A 26515-nucleotide genomic window follows, 5' to 3' on the forward strand; every position below is an offset into this window, starting at 1 on the left:
CTTTACCTCTCTTTTTAAAATCTCAGTGGGATGTAAATGCTGACCCTTCCAGAAAAGAAGTTCTCAGAAGGTTTTTTTTTTTTTTTAAACACACCTTGATTAAACTGTAAGAGAACATTATTAAAAGAGAAGAGTTACAATGGTGTTTTGTAAAATAATTTAGAAGTCAGAGAACAAAACTGTAAGAGAAAGAGAACTTTTACACTTCTTACAAGGAATGAGAGGCCATTAACCCACTTTCAAGAATATTTTCTTTTTACTGAAGTAGTGTAAGGAAATTAATCCATATAATGGTTATATTTTGCTTTTTTAAAATTCTTCTCAAAAACTAAAATTTCCTGACGTTTGAGGTCATCTTAACATTAGGTCAGCATACCGTTCCTGTGTGTACATGATTTGGAACCAGTACCACATGCAGTTTTGGAGGGGGAGTAGTTACAGGCTAGGTCAATTCTGCCACAGACTAGGGGCGCCGGGGTGGCTCAGTCGGTTAGGCATCTGCCTTTGGCTCAGGTCACGAGTCCTGCATTGGGCTCCCTGCTCAGCGAGGAGTCTGCTTCTCCCTCTGCCCTACTCATGCTCTCTCTCTCTCTTTCTTTCTCTCTCTCTCAAATAAATAAAATCTTTTAAAAAATTATATCACAAATTAGACTTACACCTAGTAATTTTATAATTCAAGGTAGCAACAAAACCCAAACTACAGATTCTGAATTAACTGTACTTGAATTTTCCATGAGGTTTTAGTAAATTTTAGACTATATCACGTCTTAGAAAATACAGTCTTTTCAAATCATACACTATTTTGCTTCACACACTTGAACTAATATGAGCGTATGTTCTTTTAGTTTTGTTTCCAACTCTGCACAAATGTCAGTGTCGTCCATCTTTCCACTCATCTCTACAACTTGAAAGATGAGGAAGGGATATAAGGAGAAATTGTCATTTATGTGATGTTGTCGGGTTGTTAACTCTGAGTCCAGTGTGAAATCCACCAGGAAATACTGTGTCATAGAAGTATGTTCTGCTTTAACTCTGTCTGTGGATCGTGTGTGTGTGTGTGTGTGTGTGTGTGTGTGTGTGTGTGTGTTCTATAGTAGAAGTTGTGATTAAGGCGCCCCCTTGTCCTTCCATGAGAAACCATTTGCTAGGGCTGACCTCTGTCTGAGGTATGGATGCAGGGCAAAGTCACATCCAACCTGGCTATTCCCTGTTCTTCACCCACTTTTTCTTTCTCCCCGCACTGTCCCCTCTGTCACCAGAGTCCCTCACCAAATATGTCAACCCTTGAACAACACGGGGGGTTGGAGCATTGACCTTTCCATGCAGTGGGAAATCTGTGTATAACTTTTGACTCTCCCAAAACTAAACTACTAATAACCTACTGTTGACTGGAATTCTTACCAATAATGTAAATAGTTGATTAGGACGTGTGTTGTATATGTATTATTTACTGTATTCTTACTTATTCTAAAATAAGCTAGAAAAAATAAGCTAGAAAGTCATAAGGGAAAGAGAATACATTTATAATAATGTACTGTAAAACATCTGCATATAGGTGGACCCACGCAGTTCAAACCCATGTTGTTCAAAGGTCAAATGGACATTTTCATGGTTCTCTCTTTTTTGGGCAGAGCGATGAGGGGTTAACATCTTTATTGACATATAATTCATACACCATGTGTGAGGCGAACATGATAACCAGTGCACTACGGAAACCCGAATTCATATACCATGTGATTCACCCGTTTAAAGTCTACAGCTCAGTGTATACGCAAGAGTTGTGCAGCCATCCCTTCAACCAAATTTACAACATTTCCATTACCCCCAAAAGAAATCCTACCTCCCAATATCTCCTTAGCCACAGGGAACCACTAGTCTTACCTCCTTTCTATATAGACTTGCCTATTCTGGGCCTTTGTATAAATGGAATCACACAGTCTGTGCCCTTTGGTGGCTGCCGTCCTTCACTTAGCTCACCCACGTGGTGGTGCGTGTTGGGAGTGTGATGAGCCTCCACTGTAGTGGAGCTGTGTGTCCAGCCTATGGGGCGGGGGTGGGGAGGGGGGGGCTGCGTTACCGTCCATTCTCTAAATCCAACATTGTGAAGCCCTCTGTTCAGACATTTACCTTCTCAGAGAACTTTGTCTTTTCTTACACATGGAAAAGAAAGTAGTTTTGTTATTGATTTGTACCTAGACACCAGGTTTGATTACCCGTCAGAGAGACTCCATTTATTTATTCCTTCTTAATTAGGAAGCAAATTTTTGCTTTTCATCTCTGCCTAATTCTTAATATTCACAGACCAGAAAGAAGCAAATATTTTATTTTTATAAAGAGAATGGTGTTTTGTACCCAAAGTCTTGAGTCCTTTTGATATTTTTCTGTATAATTTTTTAGTTGTATCAGAAAACTGAAAGGTGCCTGGATATTTTATAAACCAGTGCGGATTCAAGCAGTTGTGTTGGGGGGTCTTCGGGGAGATCCCTCCCACAGCAAGCGTCACATTGTAAACATTATTAGCATGATTGATGGTGCCAACAAAACCCTTTAAATTATTTTATGTATCTAAAATTAAAGTACATATAGAGATAAAAGACCTGTTTCAGCCCTGATCGTCTGTGGTTGCTGCTTTTTCCTACTTCTGCCTAGTGAAGATGTTAGGAATCCATAGTGTGTCCCTAACAGAATCTGTGTCACGAAACTTGTACAACTTTTCAGATATGGCACATGAATCAAATACCTGCAACAGGAAGGCACATGCCAGGCGCCTGGGTGGCTCAGTTGGTTGAGCGACTGTCTTCGGCTCATGATCCTGGAGTCCTGGGATCGAGTCCCGCATCAGCGGGGAGCCCGCTTCTCCCTCTGACCCTCCCCCCTCTCATGCTCTTTCTCTCTCTCTCATTCTCTCTCAAATAAATAAATAAATAAAAGAAGGCATATGCCTCCTTTCAGACAGAAAGTTTCTAAGGATTCTTGTATAGTTTCTTACAGGCAAACGATGTCAGTTTCTCTCTCAAATCAGTTTTAATGTACATGAAGCTTTAATCCCTTATAAATTATTTTTCCTCTTTGTCTTTTACAGAAATATCTCTGGACTACTAAGAGATAGTGCAGGTGACTCTTGAACGTGGGTTTGAACTGCATGGGTCCACTTGTGGATTTTTTTTGATAAATACAGTACAACCCTATAAATGTGTTTTCTCTTCCTTATGATTTTCTTAATAGCATTTTCTTTTTCCAGCTTACTCTATTGAAAGAATACAGTGTATAATACACATAACATACAATATGTGTGTTAATTGACTGTTAATATTATCAGTAAGGCTTCTGGTCAACAGTAGGCCAATAGTAGTTAAATTTTTGAGGAGTGAAAACTTGGATGCAGATTTTTGGGTGTTCAGGGTTTCAGCACCCCTATTCCTGTGTTGTCCAAGAATCAACTATAATAAATTGATAATATAAAGTCAGGAAACCAATTGAAAGTTGAGCTTATTTAAAATTGTTTACTTGCTATAGCCCATCCTCTGCTAAAGTAGGAGGCCTTCTGTTTTTTTTTTTTTTTCATTTTTTTATGTTATGTTAATCACCATACAGTACATCATTAGTTTTTGAGGTAGTGTTCCATGATTCATTGTTTGTGCAGAACACCCAGTGCTCCATGCAGAACGTGCCCTCTTTAATACCCATCACCAGGCTAACCCATCTTCCCACCCCACTCCCCTCTAGAACCCTCAGTTTGTTTTTCAGAGTCCATAGTCTTTCATGGTTCATCTCCCCCTCCGATTTCCCCCCCTTCATTCTTCCCCTCCTGCTGTCTTCTTCTTTTTTCTTTTTTAACATATAATGTATTATTTGCTTCAGAGGTACAGATCTGTGATTCAACAGTCTTGCACAATTCACAGCGCTCACCATAGCACATACCCTCCCCAGTGTCCATCACCCAGCCACCCCATCCCTCCTGACCCCCACCGCTCCAGCAACCCTCAGTTTGTTTCCTGAGATTAAGAATTCCTCATATCGTGAGGTCATATGATACATGTCTTTCTCTGATTGACTTATTTCACTCAGCATAATACCCTAATAGGAGGCTTTCTTAACATACACTCTCAGCACATCCTTAAAAGTTACAAACTATTGAATTCTATGAAACATATTCACTGACTTGAGCCTGGTTTCTGAGCTCAGCTGATAGCAGTGTGAAAAGATTTAAAAAGCATCAAGCATTTCTAGTTTCTGGGAAGGCAAGTTTTCGGTTTTATTTCCTTCAATTTTAAAATAAAATAATGGCAGGGGCGCCTGGGTGGCTCAGTCGTTAAGCGTCTGCCTTCGGCTCAGGTCATGATCCCAGGGTCCTGGGATCGAGCCCCGCATCGGGCTCCCTGCTTTGCAGGAAGCCTGCTTCTCCCTCTCCCATTCCCCCTGCTTGTGTTCCCTTTCTCACTGTCTCTCTCTGTCAAATAAATAAATAAAATTTTTAAAAAAATAAAATAAAATAAATAAGAAAATAAAATAATGGCATCAAATAGGGGCGTGTTCGTGGGTTAAGATACAGAGAAATGTAGCAAAGGGATGAGTCAGAAATAAAACTGAGGGTCCAGCGAGCATCCGTAGGCTTCACACCCATAATGCAGATCCCGATGTCTCGAGCGTTCATATACAAAATACATTACTCTCCCAGTCTTTATTTTCTTTTCTGTCAAAGCAGTAGCACTGTGTACGTGTGTGTGGACATGTATGTGTTTGTGTGTACAAATGCACATGGGTGTTTGTGTGGAGACATAAGAAGATCATGGCGAGGGCTGAGTCTAAAGTTTTACATGTCCTGCCTTCCCTGGTCATTACAACAGCGGGAGGAATTCACCTTCTGCATGGGAAGGAGTTGTCTGGCTTTAGGAGTGCATGACTTTGATCAGCAGGGCGTTTGTCTACTGATCAGTGTGCTGCCCTTGAGCTGAGTTTGCATGGGGATGTGTGTGCGAAGCTTCCTCGCTCCCCTCGAGCGGAGTTTGCAATGGGATGTGTGTGCGAAGCTTCTACACTTCCCTCGAGCTGCATTTGCACAGGGCTATACCTGCGAAGCTTCCACGCTCCCCTCGAGCTGAGTTTGCATGGAGATGTACCTACGAAGCTTCCACACTCCCCTCAAGCCCTACCGTTGCTTCTCCTTTGAGGAAGTTACCTCAATGGAGGGTGCTTACCCATCATGAAAACTTGTGCTTTCCGGCTGGGAATCGGCGGGGCATCTGGCCAAAGCCGAGGGAGACAGAGAGCAAGCAGAAGGGTGCTTCCCAGGTTCCCAAACTGCTTGACCAGCAGCTTTATTTGGAGGGCCACCAACAATCGGGGCTGATAGACCGCACACACGTGTGCTTCATCCGAAGGGTTCGCAGTTAGACTGAGGAAGAACTACCTGTTCTTTTTTTTTTTTTTTTTAAGATTTTATTTATTTATTCATGAGAGACAGGGGGAGAGAGAGAGAAGCAGAGGGAGAAGCAGGCTCCCAAGGAGCAGGGAGCCCGATGCGGGACTCGATCCCAGGACCCCGGGATCATGACCTGAGCCGAAGGCAGACGCTTAACCATCTGAGCCACCCAGGCACCCCTACCTGTTCTTTCCTGAGAGCAAAATAACAATGCAAGAAGAATGAGTCTGATTAGCTTAGCGAAGGCCACTGTAGCTTCCATTTTGCTGTCCATGACAGAAAAGCTGCCTCTCCCCCATTTCCCTCCAGGCCTTTCTGCCCATAGCACTGAAGCCTCCCAGGCTGCCTGGATGGCCAGGCCAGGCCAACAGAGAGGCTTCTCCCTCCTCCTGAGTCCCCGGGGCGCCGTGGGGAGCAGAAGGGATGGGAATGCGGGGTCTCAGCTCACCTGGCTGAAGACATGTCCCGCTGGGGACACAGCAACTTTGTTGGTTTGCTGTGGGCACCTGAGAGATCTTACTTGTTCCAACAGCCATCAGTTTCCCGAGGCAGATGCTTCCAGTCCTGCTTGGAAGATGGAATTGTGCAGAAGTTGTGCATGGGGCCGGCGGGGGGGGGGGGGGGGGGGTGGCTCGGCCTTTTGCGGGGGGGACAGTGCAGTCCTGGTTGTCCTGATGGGGAGAGTTCCGAGCAGCCCTGCTGAGCGAGTTGGCACATGACACTGTAATTTACGCCATCTATCTCTTTCTGGAACTTGCGCCACTGGCAAATTGCATGTCTTTGTGTTGGATTAGTTTGGACTTTAATCATGCATTATTTTCCCTCCAATTAAATTATTTATATATTTGATTAACGTTTTCATTGCTAGGAAGTCAAATGTTCAATGAAACCACAAATAAACACATGCCCATTGAATTTCAGGCCAGCTTCATGCGGGAGCCTTCTGTCGGTGGAATGCTAAGAATTTGCTGCGTGTAGTCTTCTTAGCTACCTGGGGATTTGGGTGAGCAAGATCCGGGTCCTAGGAGCACAGAGCAGGAGGAGTCTGTCTGGCCTCCCTCCCTCCCCTTGTTTAGCCTAGGATCCTGACTTTTTTTCCTTCCTGTGGATTTTGTCTTTTCCCTAGCACTGACACCTCCCTCCCTCTGATTTTACTTCCTCAGGCTTGACAAGCCTGACCAAGAACGTCATGGGCTCTGCTAGCCTAAGAAGGAAACTGAAATCACTTAGTCAGGGATGAGCAAACTGATGGCCCACAGTCCAGCTCTGACCCCCTGCTTGCTTTTGCACAGCCCATGAGCGAAGAAATGGTTCTTTTCAGTTTTAAATGTTGAAATAAAAAATTTTAAGACTGTTTTTTGACACATGAAATGTTCAGCATCAAAGATAAAGTCAAAGATAAACAGCTGCACCCATTCATTTACACATTGTCTATGGCTGTTCACCTAAAACAGTGGCAGAGTTTGAGTACCTATGACCTTTTGGCCAGCAAAGCCTAAAGTAGTTCCTGTCTGGCTTTTTACAGAAAAAGTTTGCCGACACCTGATCTAGTTCATCACCTAGATTTAACAGATGAGAAAATTAAGGTTCAAGTAGGAGAACTGACCTGTCCAGAGATACAGAGCTCATCAGAAGTTGGTCTAGGAGTCATCTTCCAGTGCCTACCCCGCGTTCTTTCCACGGTAGTTTAGGGTCTGCCTCGCTGCAGAGGTCAAAGCAGCTTGTGAAAGAAAAGTAAATATTTAGGACACATGGACATGTAAAATTTATTTCTTAGAATTATTTTTTTCACTTGAAATCTAGAGTCAGGAAATGCATTCAGCCTAAAATGCATTTGAATTACCCAAGTAGGCAGAAGGATGTCTTCGTATTTCTTTAGAGTAATTGATTACATCCTGTGCTCAGCACTTGGACCCCGTCCCCGCCAGCCGAGGTGGAAGAATCTCATTTCAAGGAAAATAACTTGTGGTCTCAATCCAAGTGTGCACTCAAGAGCAGTTTCAGAAAATTACAAAAGCCTATTAGACATTACTCAGGTCTCCTGTATGGGGGCCGAGAGGGAAGACCCCCCAGATGCTAACCTTCCTGAAAGTGAGGTTGCTCCTACTGCCTAGCGAAGATTCTTCCGTGTTCCTTCCCATGTGCAGATCGACTGGCTGATCGGCATGCGATTCCCAGCCCTGGAATTTTCAGACATTGTCCCAGAGGCCAAAGTCAATGAGAGTTGGTGAGGTATAAATAGGAAATGGGATCTTTTAGTTATTGCTCTCTTGTCAGCTTCTTGTCCACTCCCTCCTCCAGCTTAGTGGTGGGTCCCTCCACACCTCGGTAGCCAGCTTCTAGGACTTGGCCAGCCAGTCAATTTCAACCTCTGCTTCGGAGCCTTCCATCACTATTCTGGCCAGGCGTGCACCTGAGGGGACTGGTGGGGTGTTGGTGGCATCCACCCAGCCAATGGAAACTCATGCCTTCTTAGCGCACCAGGCCGTGGCCATGCTGGATGCCTCCTGGGTCTGCTAGACCAATCCTCTCCTGCCATGCATGTTCTTTACCTACCACATGTGGTCCTCACCCTGTTCCTCAAGGGCACCGGGTTCTGTCCCATTGGTCTTGCTTTTCTGTGATGGTGACCCTTTCTCCCCATACCCTCTCTTATCGGCACACCTGGCAGGTCTCCACGCATCACTCGGGCCCTACCGTAAATGCTGAGAGAAGCTAACCCTCCTCTTCAGTGCATCACACGGATTTGAGACCCCCTATTAATTATTTTTAGAAAACCCTCTTACTTCCTTTCACAACACTGATCACAACTATAATTGTATAGTAATTTAAGGCATTATCTGCTTGGCTCTGGTAGACTATCATTTCCTTAGGGCAGGAAGCATGCCCATCTGGTTCCCCAGCATGGGGCTTGGTATGGAGTGGACCTCAGTATGCACGAGTAAATGTAGGACAGATGAATAGGGTGTTGCAATCACATAATGTACAGTAAGTATTTATTAATTGATGAGAAAAAGTGTTTCTAGAAAACTTGAGACTCGGCTCAGTGCAACATCCCCTCAGAAAACTCTAGATATTCTAGCTCATACTCTGATAATCCCACCATCTCCTCTTGGAGACCTGGGGATCTTGGATAACAAGCACTCAGTTCTGTTCAGGAAGTATGTGTGCAGAACAAAAAGAGTACACTCACCCAGTGTTCCCTTATTCGACCCAGCAAGGTAAGGTTCGTGTTTGGATATCATTCAGATCCTTTTGACTTCTTGATAGTGTATCATCTTAAAGTAATCAAACACATTACATTAAAATCATATTGTATGGACACTAGGTGAAATGAAGCTAAGTTAAGCAGAAGCATCAAGTTCAATCTCTTTTGTCCAGTGGAAGTTTGCCACATGAATCCAATCAATTCAGCAGATACTTACTGAGGACCTGCCAGGTGCCAGGGACCCCCAGCCAGTTGCTGAGACTATGAAGCTAGAAGTTGTGGGTCCTGTTTTCTAGGAGTAGACTCAGCCTGAGTTCTAACTCCATTTTCCAGCTCCCCTTGCCTCCCTCTCCTTCCTCCTCCCCATCCTTTCTCTTTGTTCTTTCATGTACATCAATCCAAGGAGCTTATTTCCAATAGCTTGGGGAAAAGTGAACCAAGAGCAGTTTTTATGGGATGGATTCATGTGATCGGCAGGAGCTGCTTGAGGAGCGGGGAGTTCATAGCAGCTGCCTTTCTCTGCCCTCACCCAGTGTTCAAGTCCAGGAAGCAGAACACACGTCACTTTTTCCTGCCTCAGCAGGCCCCCTCCTAGAGGAACCGGGCAAGGCCAGCTGAGGGTGGAATCTTACCCATGGGGCCCCCAGAGACCACTCACTCAGGAGTCAGAGCCTAAGCAAGAGAGTAATTAAATGTTCTGTCATGACCACGCAGTGCATGGAATCCAAAGGGGGCTTTCTCTCATTGAACAGATTCATTTGTGGTGTGTTTTTCATACGTTGAGAAAATGCTTGCAAGAGCTTTACATTAAGGCAAACAGAATGTGGGGTAACCAGAGAATAAAACCAACAGGATCCACCCAAGACATTGATTTCCTCAGTAATTAAATGGACATTTAAATCACATAATCATCTTACTTAAACTGACTTAAATTTGATCCAAGGTGAGAACCTTCTCTTCCTTGGGTGTTTCTGTAGGGTTCTTTGTGTCTTCCCGTTGTAGGACCCTTGAGGTATGACCCCAAGGAGCTATATAAAAAATGGTTCTAAAACTGAATTAATGAGGCATTCAGGGAAATTCATCTTTGTTTTACAAATGAAGTTAAGAGAGTTCTGTAGAGCTGGAAAGGAACCTTGGAGCCTAGGTGAGCCATCCCTGTGTTTTTGTACATCAAGAAGGCTATGATCCAGAGACGACAGCATTTCTTTGGTCTCCTGGTTCTCTTCAGTATTTGGTTTATTTGTCTGTGATTCATCAAAGAAAAAAATCCCACTAATTGGAACTAAAGTATAGTTTGAGAAAGCGCTTCGGTTTTTGGTGTTCCTGTCACAGAATGACGTGTGTGCGTGCACATGTGTGTGTTCCCTTCCTGAGATCTCAGCCGCAGCGCTAACCCGAGGCCCAGAGCGAGTGGGAGCTGGGGGGTTCCCTTGTGCTCTGTTGACCTTGACCCCCACTCGGCAGGTGAAAAAGGTGGAGGCCCAGCAAGGACGCATGGGCTCACCCCATTTCACAGCTCCCGTCTTCAGAGGCCCTGTGAGGTACCTTTTCTGGGCCACCAGGCCTCCTCCAAATAGCACCACTCCTGCTGGTTAGGAAATATACGTGCACGGTTACTAAGGGCAAATTTACTTAAGAAACATTCAAAAAAAAAAAAAAAAGATCATCTGTATATAAAGTTACCCTATATTCCTTAGGGCTGAGGGTTGGGGCACTTCTTGCCCTCCCTTCTGTCACCTTCAGAAATGAGTCCTGCATTCCCACGCACTTTCCCTTTCTTTTTCCCCATCCCAGCATATAAATAACGACCATATTCACGGCGAGAAGAAGGAATTCGTGTGCCGGTGGTTGGATTGCTCGAGAGAGCAGAAGCCCTTCAAAGCCCAGTACATGCTGGTGGTGCACATGAGGAGGCACACGGGGGAAAAGCCTCACAAATGCACTGTGAGTGTGCGGCATGAGCTGTGGGCGTGGGGCCACCTGGCAGGGGCGCGTGTCAGCCTGGGGTTCGGGTTCTCCCGCGGTGGGGGGGCGGTGTCTGCACCCTGTGCGGATGGACCCGGCCAGGCGGTGGGAGGAACTGGGGCCTGTGATGAATGCCCGGAGCTCTGAGAGGGTGTTCTGGGATTGGGGGGAGGCCAGAGTGGAGAAGGAGCCCTGACAACCACACTTTGGGGGACAGCAGAAGCGCTCTGACCTGCCCTGTCTGACAAGGTAGCTGGAGGCCACGTGTGCCCCTTGGGTGCTTTGGACACCTGCCCGGAGCAACCAAGGAACTGATTTTTGTAATTTCATTTTTTTAAAAATGTAAATATCAACAGCCTCCGGTGGCACGCAGCTCCCACATTGGACAGCAGACTGGCAGGCAGGCGGGCGGCAGCTGGGATGCCCTGCTGGGCACTGGGAATGAGCGTGTGGCCAGCATCCTGCCCCGGCACTAATGCCCATCACGCGAGAAGGCCCGGAGGGCAGAGGGAGGTGCCGGCTTTGACTTGAAACCCTTAAGCTCACTTTTAAAAACAGAACCCACGTGACTTCAGAGTTTTCCTTTGCCTTCCTAGTCCATCCCCATGGTCCTGTGTAGACCCACAAGAGGGCTGGGACTAAGCCTCCTTTCACTGAGGTGCCGCCAGGCGCACTGGGCACTGCTCAGCCCTGTGCTTTACATCTTAAAGGCCCTTTACAAACACGATCAAATTCCATGCCTTTGTATGGACACAAAGCCATATTAGTGAACTTTGTGCTGAATCTAAAATCAGTGGGAACTTGAGGAGATCAATGAGCAGATAATGAAACCCATTGTCCACATTGAGTGGTCTATTTAAAAAAAGAAAAAGAGAAACAAAAAAACCTCCAGGACTTTTTAGGAGCCCTGAAAGTGCTGTCTCTTGAACTGCACTGAGCCCCATCTGAATCCCAATAAATGCAGAGTTTAGTAGACTTTTGTTCCTCAGTTTTGAAAAGCTGCTGACCCTCGAAACGTCAGTCTTTCATCAATTTTGAGGGAGTGTTAGGCATAAGCCGTTATTGTGTGGGGTAATGCATTTTACCTGTTGTCCTCAGTTTGAAGGTTGCACAAAGGCCTACTCGAGACTAGAAAACTTGAAAACGCACTTGAGATCTCACACTGGAGAGAAACCGTACGTCTGTGAGCATGAAGGTTGCAACAAGGCTTTCTCAAATGCCTCCGATCGCGCCAAGCACCAAAACAGGACGCATTCCAATGAGGTGAGGCTCCCCCACAAGACACTGTTTGGGCCCCGAGCTCAGGGTGGAAACAAAGAGCCCTCACGGACAATGCACTTGGAGACAAGGACCATTCCGTTTCATTTCCTCTTGGCCCAGCAGGACTGGGTGCTGAGGCTGCAGGTGAAGGCCTAGAGCTCCTCCACCATGGGGCTGGCTGCAAAGGGGCCTGGTTTGGTGAGTAATGCAGACCCAGAGGGAACTTCAAACCCCTGGCAAGCAAGTTTCACCTTGTTCAGAACTGCCACCTACTGGTCAAACAGTAGGAGCGTTTAACTTTGGCATTCCACCCACTTGCTCTGCCTGGAATAGCATGAGTTCCTGCAGAGGACGACCCTGTAAGCAGCACGGATAGATGGCCACTTTTCCCTGCTTTCTCCAGGTGGTATCTTCAAATGCATTCTAGCCAAAAAAGTCCTTTTCAGGGCAACCAGCCGTGGCCAAACATGACATCCAGGCATTCTAAATTCCAAAAGCTCTTGAGCTATTCTCAGAAATCCAGAATGGTTTCTAGTCAGTCATTTAAGATCGCATATTGGATAAAGTTTCAAGGTTGGTGGGTGGTTCCTGTTATGTTGTGGTTTGTCCATAGTCATCCCCCGAGAATTTCAGAGCAGCCTTAAGAATGAAAGTGATTTCAAATTATTTTGCCCGGGTTTTAATGCATGTCCGAAGGCCTCCGACTTCTCTTTGAAGAAGGTCTAGCTCAAAGTTCTGGCTCCTCTGTGAAGCCTTCTTTTGAATGAATCCAGAGATTAACAAAAAGGCTCCCTGCCTTTTGCATAGAAATGGGATATTTAGCCAGAATTTGTTAACATGAGACATAGTTCTGCCCCACTAAGGAGGTCATCAGTTTGTTTGACAGTGTGAGAGAAGGAGCACTTGACCTGGCTCAATAGCTCAGGGACCATTGGCTATAAGGTACTCTCCAAGTGTCCCTTAAGCTTACGGGACAGAGCAAGCACATCTCTAATGGGATGAGCCACACTTTTCTTAAAAACACAGTCACTCTTCAGCTCATACATGCAGGTTCACACGTACAGACCCTTTTTGAAAGGGTCATGGCAGAATAAGGAGACTTACGTCATTTGGAGTCTCTTATTATTAATCAGCTGTTGGAGGAGGCTTTAGGGGAGTTGCCACATCTCCATTTTTTTTATGTCAAAAATGCTTTTACTACATGTGGTTGCTATGTAATCTGCTGTCCTTGTTTTGTGCAAAGTTTTAGGGAGTCTAGGCGAATCCGTAGAGATGGAAAGCAGATCAGTGGTTGCCAGAGGCTGAGGGAAGGGAATAGGGGGTGACTGCTAATAGATACAGGATTTCTTTGGAGGATGTTGGAAATATTCTGGAATTTGACTGATAAATGGTGATAGTTGCACAAGATTGTGGATGTACTAAATGCCACTGAATTGTGCAACTTAAAAGGGTTCTCTTTATGGTATGTGGATTATATCTCAATTTAAAATATTTTAGGGCATTCGATTAAGTTAGAATTAAACTGATATATTTAACTGCACTCCAGAAATTTAGAAGGTATTCATTCCTATGGATTTTTAGGACAAGTTTCCCTCCTGTTATTGTGGAGAAATTGGGGCAGTGGGTGTGTTAGGATTAGCAGTGAACATATACACACATACTTACTCAGCTTTTTATCTTTCTTAAGGACTTAAATTATGTGCATAGCTGTTTGCTTTGCTCAAATGCATTAGAGTTGAGCTTGTCCAGTTCTGTGAGGTCAAGAGTGCAGCGCCATATGAGCATTTATCCATTATGAGATTAAAAGTTATCCTGTTCAATCATATCTTTCACCAGGGTTGAGCAGTGTATCTAAAATAAGTTAACCACCTTGACCACGCAAGGCTTTGGCCCTCCGTATAAATGATGGACGGCTTCACATCCACCAAAATTAAGAATCTAGATTTGTGTCATGAGCCGGTCCTAGATAAATCTAGGTATCTTCTTTCGTTTATTTGCTCTCTCTTATTTGTACTTTCATTCATTCCCTAAACAAATATCGATAGCTAGTTAGGTGGCGCAAGATTTGTTGTTGTGGGTGAGGAACAGACTACCATGGACTTGAACAGGAGGGGCGTCGTTCCCGCTCGGGAAGCCAGTCTGGCCTTCCTCCTGCACCCTTAGGCTGCCTCACTCATTGGCGCCATGGCAGTGGCCTCTGCCAGGGATCCCAACTCTAGACCACACAGCTCATGTCCCCCCAAAGCCACACTAGGCAAGTATCCTTGAGCTCTGACTCAGTTGTATCTCTCTTTCCAGAACATTCCAGTGGCTTCCTCTTTCCTAGAGGGAAAGTTTAGATTCTCTCGGCTTGTACCTGCTGGCACCCGGCCCAAGGGTGCCCTTCCAGGCTTGACCTCTGACCTGTGTGGCTGTGAGTGGAACTAGACAGCCACACCCGCATGCGTTAAGCGGTCCTGCCTCTGGACTGTGGCTTTCCTTTCACATCCTCTTACCTTCATTTTTATCCCTCAGAATTTTGGTCTACTTTCAGGACCCAGCTACAGAGCCTCCTCCTAATAAAGTTCGGTTCACTGAGTAATTACTCTATGCCACAAACACATCGTGATGAGCATTTCATATATTGTCTTATTTCACCCTTAGACCCCACAAGCTGGGCGTTATACCCAGGTATAAAAGCGTAGTAACTGATGCTCCCCACAATCATCCCAACTAAAAAGTGATTGTCCTCCGTCCACATCCTTCTGTGGCATTCATACTTGGGCCTGGTGATAATTACATGCTCTCTTATTTTTCCTGCACATTTTATAACCCTGGACATTAAATCCTGCAGTACATGAGTCTTGCCTATAGTGAGGACCATTAAACGTTTATTGAAAAATTTAGTTGGATAAATGCTACAAAGTCAAGTAAAAAAACACAGGAATTACTTTCACAAAGTACCCTTCAGTTGCGTGAGTCTAAAAGGAAACAACCGTGGCAAAAGTTGAATGTCTAGGAGAGGAGACACAGGGAACTCAGTGAGACTGACAACATTTATGATCCCCACGTACAGTTATATTTCATCTCAGTCATTGATCGCAAGCAAAGACTTTCCACCTCCAGCTGTGTCCCCCTTTCCAAGCTAACCCAGGGTATACACATGCATATACTTATGGGAAGAGTAGCTCCTCAGGCGTGTAATGCCAGCCTGGCTCTCTCCCCGTGCCCTCTGCCCCCCTGCCCCCCGACACCTGCTCCATGCATCCTGGCGTGCCTGCTGATAGAACAGTCTGTCACGGCAGTGCTGCGAGCAGGCGTTGGGCCGATGTCAGGACGCTGTAAGGTAATAGCACTCATTGCTGGAGCCATTCTTCTGTCCCTAATGCATAGAAGTCGGTGTGCTCGTTTCATTATATATGTGCTGCAAATCACACCAGCCCCTGAATAGAAGTAATTCATAGTTAATGGGAATCAATTCTCCCCAAAAGAATCTCAAATTTGGAGGTGAAGTCTCTCGGGATAATTTTCGGAGTCTTCACTACATTAGGGCATTTCATCATTTTATGTAGCACTCAGTCTGTTCTTGGGCTTTTAGTGAAAAAGCATCTTTTAGACACATACATTCTATAAGACAGGACATCTTTTTTTAATATAATGGGTACATTATACTAATCATGCTTTTTATGACTATCGCTTACCTAATAGTTCATCTTCTGGTCTACGTAGATATATATTCTTATAAGGATTCATGAATATATTATATTTCAAGCCAGGTAAACAAAATCGCAGTTTTGATGTTGGTCATGAGTAAATTCCAACGATTCTGTGATTTGAGTAAATAATGTAGCTATAAGCATCCATAGAGTTTTTAATGACTGCATTTGTAGGTTTAGTCACTGGCCCACATGGAACATGGAATAAATAATTAACAGGCCTTAGTACTCAGGAGCAGAGCCAGACAGGAATCCTCATTTCCAGGATGCCATCCATCAGCCCTTCTCAGTTTGTGAGTGAGCATTCATAGATGGTCAAACAGGGCTTTACAGCTATGAGGATCAGAAAAGTTCTGGATATTCTGAGCCCCGAACATCCCACACAGTTGTAATGCGACCCAAATGGACATGTTTTAGTCATATCTAACACGGAAGAGGCTATAGGCAATTTTTTTTACTATGCCTACGTGCACATTTTCAACAACGGGTGTAGTGAGTTTTGAGCGGAGAACCAGGAGTCCCTAAGAAATTTCTTCACACAAATTCTCCCAAAGGCATATAGCATTCTTCTGATGAGGTGATGGGGGTCTGAGCCTTCTGTAGTTGTCACCATCATCATCATCATCGTTTTCCCCATCACCGTCTTCAAATACCTATTGAGAAGCTACCCCGACACCAGGATCCTTCTTCCTACTCATAGGATAAATGTTGCCAAGCACATACAGGTGATTTGCACATTTGTAGCTCTCCTTGAGCATTGTCTAAAATAATAGTCTATTAAAGCTAGATTCACTGGCCCCTGAGCAGTGTTCAAATGGCCTTTATTAAACCCTTAGTACCCAGAGGTATCTTAATACTTCCCAGCTTTGTGGAAGTGCTTTGAAAGAAAGTTATGGTGTGCGTCCATGAGATTGTTGGGCTGGGGCATTAGCGCTTTGATAACAATCTCTTATTTTGTTCTTGTGGCTTTTGGCAGAAACCATATGTGTGCAAAATCCCAGGCTGCACGAAGCGCTACACAGACCCGAGTTCCCTCCGGAAGCACGTGAAGACAGTGCATGGCCCAGAGGCTCATGTCACCAAGAAGCAGCGAGGGGACATTCATCCTCGGCCCCCCCCACCCCGTGATTCCGGCAGCCATTCACAGTCCCGGTCGCCCGGCCGGCAGACTCAGGGAGCCCTTGGGGAGCAGAAGGACCTCAGCAACACTACCTCAAAGCGGGAAGAATGCCTTCAGGTGAAAGCAGTCAAGGCAGAGAAGCCCATGGTATGTCATTCACTTTCTTTCTGCTTGTCCCCAAGCCAACCTAGGTCATTTTAGAAAGTCAGCGAGGGCTTGAGGAGGAACTAGACCGCCTGGGTCCTCACTGCGTTGGGCTCTCTGATTGAAGGGGTCAGGAGCTCAGACACCCGGATTCCTTACTTAAGGTTCATCGGCATAGAATAACTCAGAAAAGAACGTCGGGGTTTGCTAACTGGTTTTTAAAATCAGTCTGGAACCATACCACATCGTGGCAGGTAGAAAGGCACGACCGTCTACATTTTCAGTAGACCTGTAATGTAGAAAATCAGCCATTCCGTCTTTCTGTAAATTAGTATTTTGCTTTGTGCTTTGCCCTGGTGACCCTGAGATAAAAAAGCCACAGTCCCTATTCTTTAGGCGTCTACAGTCCCATGGGCTAGACAGACCACCAAAAAGCAAATTACTCACAACTCAGTGTGATGGGTCTTTCCCAGGAGTGTGTGTGAGAGCATTCGAGAGGGGAACAAACCACCAGCGCACTTGAGGATGTGACGGGGGCGGCAGAGTGGGTGGCCCTCAAGTTTGGCACTCGGGGGGAAGGCGCAGGGCCTGGGGAGCAGGGCATTGCAACAGGAGCCGTGGGGCCCCAGGACCATGTGCAGGAGTAAAAAGGAGTGAGGAGGACAAAGAGCTTATATTTTACCGGTGATGGCGAATGACCTGGCACAGCTGATCTTTAGAAAAGCCAACCCCCTTTGCCAGGCTCAGGATGGGCTTGGTAGACTGGAGACCGTTTGTGCAGTGGTGCCTGAACCGAGGTAAAGAGCAGGGGATGATAGAAAGCTGCCATCAGGAGATATCATTCTGGTTTGGGGACATATCAGTCACCAGACTGATATATGGATTATGCTACTATTGCAGCTTCTTGCAAAATTCCCTTGGTGATTTTGTTGTTGTTGTTAAGGATGCGCCATACTAAAACGTCTAAAACTGTAAGAAAGGCAACAAGAATAATGAAAAGAGTAGCTATCGGAAGAGCTTCGGTACATTTGTATTTGGCAGCGTACGTAACGGAATCAGCTCCGCGAGTGTGTTGGGGTCTCGTCTGGCACTCTGTATATGGAGGAAACACACCAGATAGAAATCGTGTGCTTGGATTTCCAGCTGCACGGGAGTGGTCAGCCAGACATAGCTATACTTAGTTTCAGGAAGTTTCTTCTTAAAATTAGAAAAGTCCAGCAATTGGATGGACATCCTAGGAGTTCCTGAGTGATGTCACCACCCAGCAGTACCTATGGATAGGAAATAATGCACATGGACAATTCCAGAGTTGACTGAGTGGAATTTAATCATCAGTTGAATTTTAATGACTTACTGAGTTTAAGAGTTTTAGATGGCGTTAAGTGTAGCCAAAAATAATACAAATAAGCTATCCAGATTTATCAGGACTTCCCAGTGGGTAGCTATATTTTGCTTTTAAAAAGCTCCTTAGTCAAAAGAAAGAAAGAAAAATAAATATAAAGCATTTTAGTCAAAAAATAAAAAATAAATAAATAAAAAGCACCTTAGTCAAAAGTTGATGTATGTATTATGACCCATCACCATACGGTAAAATTAATCAGTTCATAAGCAGTGTTGTACATACTTTTTTGGGGGACCACATACCCATTTTCTAAAATAAAGTCCACCTGTACAACGTGCAGAACATTCAACAGTTTATCCTCAAATGTTTAATGAAACAAGGAAAATGAATTTGTAGTCTCCTAGATTATGTCATCAAAAGACAATGATTTATGTTCTTCGGACGTCCTAAGGACCCAGAGCCTCTTGTACCTTGAATGTATATCCCTAGCTCAAGAAAACTTGTCATCTCCTCTCCAAATACCCATTATTTAAAAAGAAAATTGGTAGAAATAAGAACGTATAGTTATTTGGCTCAGTGACATCTGAGATGCCCCAAGATGTGAACTATTTTATAAAGTAATGAAATCACAGAAACATAGGCTGGGAGGGATCATAGAGATTGAGACAAGGCTCCATATTTATAGGTAAGGCTAATAAATTAATCAAATTTCCCACAGGGGATTATTTTGCCTGTATATGTCCATACACATGTAAATATAAATAGATCGCTTCGTAGACATTTACTAATGCATATAAAATTTACATGTCTAATATTCTTTCTTTAAAAACGTGTCTTTGATCATTGTGCTATGAATTAAATTCTTTCTTCTTTTTTCTTATTAATTCCACATCTCTTCTGTGTAATGCTCCTAAATGTCTTGTTCTCACTTCCTAAGGACAGTGGGTAATAAGGTGAGGGAATTTTGGCTTCTCTGCTCTTTTTGTTTGTTTTCACATTTAACTTCTGTGCATTTGATTTTTCTTTAGTTCTTGTGCTTTGTGATATCTTTGGTAGAGAACATTACTCAGCTACATTTCAAACATAGAAGCAATGTGTTTTGACCATTCAGCATGTGGAAATGTGGAGTTAGATGGTGAAATTCATTGTTCTATTTGTCTAGGTTTTCATAACAAATCACAGCCGGCCAACCAAGCAGATGTTCTCAAAGACTATTTCATTATCAAATTGACACATGTAAATTCATTCTGAGGCCAGACCAGTACCACCCTCTTTGAGGACGATCTGGATACATTTGTTGTTCGCAGTTTAATCTGTATGGAAATGTCTGACTCCTCTGAGTAGCTCTCTGGTCGTAAATGCCTTTGTGCCTCCTTCCGTGACTTGTGGAGGCGTGAGTCTGCCATGCGTGTGCACGCACACACACGCGCGCACACGGATTCAGCTGCACACCCTCTGAGCTGACAGTCCAAGAGTCAAAGACCTCCAAAGCCCTGCATGCTCCAAGTACCTTGGGAAGGAGCAGGTGGCCTGGCCCTCCAGGATTCTGCTGAAGCGAAATGTGAGCGAGGCTTCCTGAACTCACCATCAGATTTGTGTATCTCATTTGGCTCTGCTTGGTTGCCCAGGGCAGACTCTGTATCACATGACACTCTCTTAGAAAGTGTTCATCTGCTTGGCTGTATGTAGTGTGGTTGCAGAACGAGTGTGATGGGTTCTACGGAGAAGCCCTGTGCCTAAAAGCCCTTCCCAACAGTGCTGTGCACCCCATCTGCGACAGCAGTGGGAGTCCGTACCTGAGTGCCTGTGGTTCTCTCTCCCTGGAGAACCGGCTCTTGGGGCTGCTGTCAGGTTCCAGTTGTTACAGTAGTGCTGGAGAGGGCTCTGTGGTACCGGGCTGGGAGTCTAGGCTAGTCTTAGCATTGACTTTGTGACTTTGTTATTTTGGGCAGTCACTGAAGTTGCTTTCCTTATCCACACAAAAGGGGTTATACTGTTTCTCAGCCAATTGAATTCACCAGTGCAATTTTAGAGCGGTTCTAGGTTGTGCAGAACAGTCACTGAGGGCCATTTTACCTGGTGTTCCCCGCCCCCCCAGACCTGAGGATCACCAGCTCTCCACTCCCCATCTCCCGGAGTCCCAGGGCGGGGGGGTTCCTTTCCCTGATGGAGCGCCAGTGCCCTGGATCAAGTTTCTATCTAGTTGCAGAACTGGCTGATACAGTCCACAGTTGGGGTGAGGGAAACATTGCCCTGTTCTCCCAGAGAAACGCCAGGGCACTTAGGGGAAACCGTAAGATTATTCCCCAGAATCGGATGGCTGTAACCTGCAGCCTTTCTTCCCCTCTGGGTACGGCGGAAGCCAAGGGATTGAAGTTTTGCCTCTTACGGCTGCCTCTGTGAACAGCCTGGTTGGGGTTCTACAGAGCAGGCAGGTGTAGACAGAAGGGGGGAGGTTGCACAGAGCTTGGGGAACCAGCCCTGAGCAGCTCAGAGAGGGTCTCACGGGAGAGGAGGTCATGTGTGCCTCAAGTGCCCATCTCCCACGGACGCTGTAGCCAAGCAGGACGAACCTGTGGACCAAAGCCCCCTGGGGTCAGATGAGCCGCGAATGCCCACAGAGCCAATTAGGAACCGTTTCCCAGGTCGTTATGTATTTCGTGTGTTCTCTGAGCCTGACACTTAATTCCCGCCACAATCCCGAAGACTGATTAAGTCGTCCCCATTTGGTAGATAAGGAAACAGGACTAGAGTGACTGAGTATTTTGCCCAAAGAATCAAGTCAAGTCGTGCAAGTGGGACTGGAGCCAAGGAAGCCTGTTTGGCAGAGTTGGCACCTGGGGCAGAGTTCCGTGGCTGATGTCGTGCCGGTCACCACCGCCCTCTTCAGCACGCCCCGCTGCCATTGTCCCCTCCCACCCCCCCGCACATCCGCCTGGCACCCCCTCAGCTGCTGCCGCTGAGAGAGGCCGCCTTCATTCCCCGGCACACGGTTCTCCTCACGCCACCCCCGGAGCCCCCTGCAGGTTGAGCGTCTGCATGAGCTCCCCTGCCTTTCTCCTTCCCGGTGACGTCTCTTGCCTTTGCCCTTGACCCCAGCAGACATCTCAGCCAAGCCCTGGTGGTCAGTCTTCATGCAGCAACCAACAGTCCCCCATCAGCAACTATTCCAGCAGTGGGCTCGAGCTTCCTCTGACCGACGGAGGTAGTGTGGGGGACCTCGGCGCCATCGATGAAACCCCAGTCATGGACTCGACCATTTCCACGGCCACCACCACCCTGGCCTTGCAAGCCAGGAGGAACCCGGCAGGGACCAAATGGATGGAGCACGTAAAACTAGAAAGGCTCAAACAAGTGAATGGAATGCTTCCACGACTGAACCCCGTCCTACCCCCCAAAGCCCCTGCAGTGTCACCCCTCATGGGAAACGGTAAGTCCCTGCCCCACCTCACGTTGGCTCCGGGCTTTCTATTCGGTCTGTGCACCCAAGCCGCTCGGTGTGTGCTTGTGTGTCCCCCCGACCCGGTCCTGAAATTCTGCCATCACCACACACATCAGTGTTGCCTTTCTGGGAGAGTCCATATTTTAAAAAAGCAGGTGGTAAGGGGATACTGCCAACACAGAAGGTAGCGCCCAGTATGCTCACTCTGTGCGTGACTCATGTTCTCACGGTGAGATCATAACTATTGGGCCAGGCTGAGGAACTCCCTCCAGCAGAGACATCTGGGGTTAGCACTGCCATCCGGTTTCCCGTCTGCACCCAGGAGCTCAGCAGCCACGTTGACTGACGTGTTCCCAGGTCAAGGAAGGCCAGGCAGCCTTGCATGTTGGCAGCCCTACGTCAGGTTTTGCTTCTGAGATGACACTCACTGCCTGGAGCGTATTCCTAAGGGTGAAGCTCCCCACCCCCAACCCAGGCGTGCTCCACCTTCACAGGATGTCAGAGGAAGCCCTGAGTAGTTAGGACACTCCCCGAATGCCTTTGGCCTTGGACTTGCCTGGCCCCCGAGCACTGTGCCCTGCACCTGTGAAGGAGCTGAAGTGATCCAGGCTGCGTTTACTGTTCTGTTTAAGCCAGGGGTCTGCAAACTTTCCCGCGAACTCATAAATAAAGATTCTTGGCAACGCAGCTGCACCTACTCCTTCACGGTTCCCTGGGCCCTTTGGGGCTGCACGGCAGAGGTAGGGGGCTGTGGCAGATGCTTCCGGGCCCAGGGAACCCGAAACTGGCTTCACCCCATCCTGCACCCTGACCTGTTTCCAGTCCTCCCGAAATGACTGCACGTCTCCCACCCTTTTCTCTGCAGGAACGCAGCCCAGTACCAGCTGCAGCTTGGGCGGGCCCGTGACTCTTCTCCCAAACAGAAGCGACCTTTCCGGCGTGGACATCACCATGTTGAACATGCTCAACCGGAGGGACAGCAACACCAGCACCATCAGCTCTGCCTACCTGAGCAGCCGCCGCTCCTCAGGCATCTCCCCCTGCTTCTCCAGCCGGAGATCCAGCGAGGCGTCCCAGGCCGAGGGCCGGCCCCAGAACGTGAGCGTGGCCGACTCCTACGACCCCATCTCCACCGACGCCTCACGCAGGTCCAGCGAGGCCAGCCAGGGAGATGGGCTGCCCAGCCTGCTCAGCCTCACGCCGGCGCAGCAGTACCGCCTGAAAGCCAAGTACGCGGCGGCCACGGGTGGGCCGCCCCCCACCCCGCTGCCTAACATGGAGAGGATGAGCCTGAAGACCAGGATGGCCCTGCTTGGGGACGGCAGGGAGCCCGCGGGGGCCCTGCCCCCAGTGCACCCTCCGCGGAGGTGTAGCGACGGGGGCGCCCACAGTCACGGCCGCCGCCCTCTGCTGCCCGCCGATGGGCTGGGTAACGGCGTGAGGAGGGCCAGCGACCCGGTGAGGACAGTGTCCGAGAGCCTCTCCCTGCCACGGGTGCAGCGCTTCAGCAGCCTGCAGAGCTTCAGCCCTCCGGTGCTGCCTCCCTCCCTGGAAAAGCGCAACTTAGTGCTTCAGAACTACACGCGGCCTGAGGGCGGCCAGCCCCGCCACTTCCCTGCGTCTCCCTGTCCTCCGAGCATTACCGAGAACGTCACCCTGGAGTCTCTGACCATGGACACCGAGCTGAACCTGAACGAGGAGGATTTCTTGCCCGATGATGTGGTGCAGTATTTAAATGCCCAGACCCAAGCAGGGTATGAGCAGCCCTTCCAAAGCGCCGTCTCCGATGATGGCAAAATGCCCCATGGGCCCGGCCTGGGGAGTGGGCATGGAGACTTTGACCCCCCCGGGCTGCCAGACGGCCACGCCGGCCACGCCAGCCAGCAGTACCGGCCGCTCGAGCAGCCTTGCCCGGAAGCCAGCAAATCCGACCTGCCCATTCAGTGGAATGAGGTCAGCTCCGGCAGCGCCGACCTGTGCTCTTCCAAGCTGAAATGTGGCCATCGGGCTGCAGCGCAGCAGGCCCGAGCCTTCGGCTTCTACAGCAACATGGGCGTCCACCCACAGCATCCCTTGAGGAGCGGGGCCAGCCCTGCCGGGGGGTATCCGGCCCTCGCCGAGCCCGGCAGCTCCTACGGCAGCCCAGAGCACTTGGTGAGCCACGGCAGTGGAGGCAGTGGGCCTGGCACCAATGGGAACGCCTTCCATGAACAGCCCTACAAGGCCCAGCCATATGGAAACTGCCTCAGCAGGCAGCCCGGGGCCCCCGGCCTGCTCGACGGGGCCTGTGGTGCCGGGATTCAAGCAGCAAAGCTGAAAAGCGCCACGGTGCTGGCCAACGGGAGCCAGCCAGATTTTGGCCTGTCGGTGGCACCCAACGAGTCAGCGGGCGGTGCCGTGAATGGCATGGCGCCCCAAGACCTGGTGGGCCAGGGGTACCCGGCCCCTCAGCTGCTTAGTGACCACCAAGGGGCAGGCCGCGCCGGCCAGCAGATGCTAGGGCAGGTTAGCGCTACCTCACACATCAATATCTATCAAGGGCCGGAGAGCGGCCTGCCAGGGCCCCCCTGCCTCGGCAGCCAGCCGTCCAGCTTGGCAGCTTCCAGGGGCTACCAGGCGTGTGCCGGCTACGGGGGCATCAGGCGCCAGGCTGTGCTGAGGGGCAGCCTCGCTCTGCAGCAGGGACAGCTCAGTGACACCAGTCCGACCTGCAGGGTGAATGGCGTCAAGATGGAGATGCACGGGCAGCCCCATCCACTCTGTTCGAATGCGCAGAGTTACTCTGGTCAGTTCTATGACCAAACCGTTGGCTTCAGTCAGCAGCAAGACATGAAAACTGGTTCATTCTCCATTTCAGAAGCCAACTGCCTGCTACCGGGGGCCAGCGCCGAAAACTCTGAATTACTCTCCCCAGGTGCTAACCAGGTGACGAGCACGGTTGACAGCCTCGACAGCCATGACCTGGAAGGGGTGCAGATTGACTTTGATGCTATCATAGACGATGGGGACCACGCCAGCCTGATGTCAGGAGCCCTGAGCCCCAGTATCATTCAGAACCTTTCCCACAGCTCCTCCCGCCTCACGACGCCACGCGCGTCCCTCCCACTGCCCGCGCTGTCGGTGAGCACCACCAACATGGCCATCGGGGACATGAGCTCTTTGCTGACCTCCCTCGCGGAAGAAAGCAAATTCCTTGCAGTGATGCAGTAGGCGTTAGGAGAAAGGCTGCCAACCAGCGTGAAACTTTAGGAGTTTATAAAAGATTAAATGGACTCGGTTTTTGGCTGGTTTGTTGTTTAGTTGTTGTTGTTGTTGTTGTTGTTTTGTTTTTAGTTCTGTATGTATTTTAGCAATCTCATCTCACCTGACTGGGATGTGTTTCAAGTATATTCCTTTTATGGAAAAGGACTCTGAACAACCCTAAAGTATTCTAGGGAGAAACTGTCTTCCATTTCAGTTTTGAATCAGTATTGTTACACTCGAATCATCCTCTTTGTTTCCTTTTTTTTTTTTTTTTTAACTGTAAGCCCACCCCCCCGCCTTTTTAGTAAACCAGTGTAAATGTGTGATGTGCATGTTCTTCTTTTCGAAGAGGGGTCAAACGAGAGGATTTGACGTGTTTCTCTGTTACTCAAAGGAAATAGGAGTTGGTGTGCTTTGGACCAAGGGGTTACGCTTCCAGCTTTTTTAAATTTTCCTTTACATGTGCTCTATGTTTCTTTTTGTTTTTTTGTTTTCTTGGGTGTTTTTTTGGTTGTTGGGTTTTTTTGTTTGTTTGTTTTTGTTTTTGTTTCTTGGTAATTCCCACATTGGGCACAAGAATCAGATTATGGATAGTGAGTTGAAGAATCCTTTGTGGGTGGGCTCTAGCAGACATGACCAATTTTTGACGTGCCCCCCCGCCCCCATTCAGGTCAGGGCATGCTTTCTACGGTTGCACACAAGCGGGAATTTGGGGCTCTGGCAGATGAACGAGTTTGCTCACGGTTGGGGTTTAGAATTCCTCCTGTCCGTCTGTGTGCTCGGGGCAGGTCCATCTATGTGCTCACGTCTCAGTTACCCACGTTGCTTTTCCTCCCTCTGTCTCCACGACCGCTCCACGTTGCTTGGCGCTCCAGGGAGAGAGGGGAAGGGCGGTGGGTCTGCGACTTCCATCTGTTCTGGCAAGAAGTGAGGTAGATTGTAGAGTGAAGCTACTGGATAGAAATAGCTTGGGGAACGTTTGTGGGTTTGCTGTATTTGTTGATTACAATTCCACCTCTTCACCCGTTATCATAGATAACTGAGAATTGATTATATATAGTTCTGAGTATTTAGGTATTTAAACGACCCTGCAACTGGCTCTCTCATTAACATACGTTAATTCCACTACAGCAAAGGAGCATTTCTATTCTAAGTACCCTATTTTAAGGGATTTATAAAACTTAGTTGTAAAGGAAAAAGCTCACATACAATGGCATTTGGAATAAATCACCTTGACCGTTGTTAGTATTTGAAAGCACTAGGGAGGAGGGTTCGTAGCTCTGTGGATGCCTTTTCTTACACCCTATCTATGAAATGATGCATCCATTTAAGAAGTTAAATGTTCTAGGCAGTTAGTCCTTCATGCGGACTTAATTTGTACTTTTGTTTTGGATTAAAACATTTAAAGACTAAAAAAGTGCAGCTACTTGCCATGTGCAGCCGATACACATAAAAGACATACTATGTGTGTACAGAGTACATGGATTATCCAGCATTTTACCTTTAAAAATATGTAAACTATTAAAAATAAAATACTGATACCTCAGACTACCTGCTCTTTTTTATCCTATTGACTCTGGAAGTTGGATTTATCCAAAGTGACTCATGAGTCAGTTGTGTGGCTTTTCCCCCTTTACTCCTGTCATTTGAATTAGTATTCGACAAAGTGAAGTA

General features: G+C 47.4%; 1 protein-coding gene across 3 annotated transcripts in view; it reads left to right on the plus strand.

Moving 5' to 3' along the window:
• Positions 1-24944, plus strand: part of GLI3 (GLI family zinc finger 3) — a 265047-nt gene extending 240103 nt beyond the window's left edge. For 2 of the 3 annotated variants that reach the window (XM_027574614.2, XM_027574616.2), the window contains 5 exons: positions 10425-10574; positions 11694-11858; positions 16527-16817; positions 21256-21586; positions 22464-24944. In XM_027574614.2, the coding sequence (XP_027430415.1) occupies positions 10425-10574; positions 11694-11858; positions 16527-16817; positions 21256-21586; positions 22464-24808 (3282 nt within the window). In that variant the 3' untranslated portion in view covers positions 24809-24944. The remainder of the gene's footprint in view (positions 1-10424; positions 10575-11693; positions 11859-16526; positions 16818-21255; positions 21587-22463) is intronic. The other variant, XM_027574615.2, reaches the window with a different exon arrangement.
• Positions 24945-26515: the final 1571 nt, after the last annotated feature.

Source organism: Zalophus californianus, chromosome 12 (genome assembly GCF_009762305.2).
Source record: "Zalophus californianus isolate mZalCal1 chromosome 12, mZalCal1.pri.v2, whole genome shotgun sequence".
In the NCBI taxonomy this organism is placed as follows: domain Eukaryota; kingdom Metazoa; phylum Chordata; class Mammalia; order Carnivora; family Otariidae; genus Zalophus; species Zalophus californianus.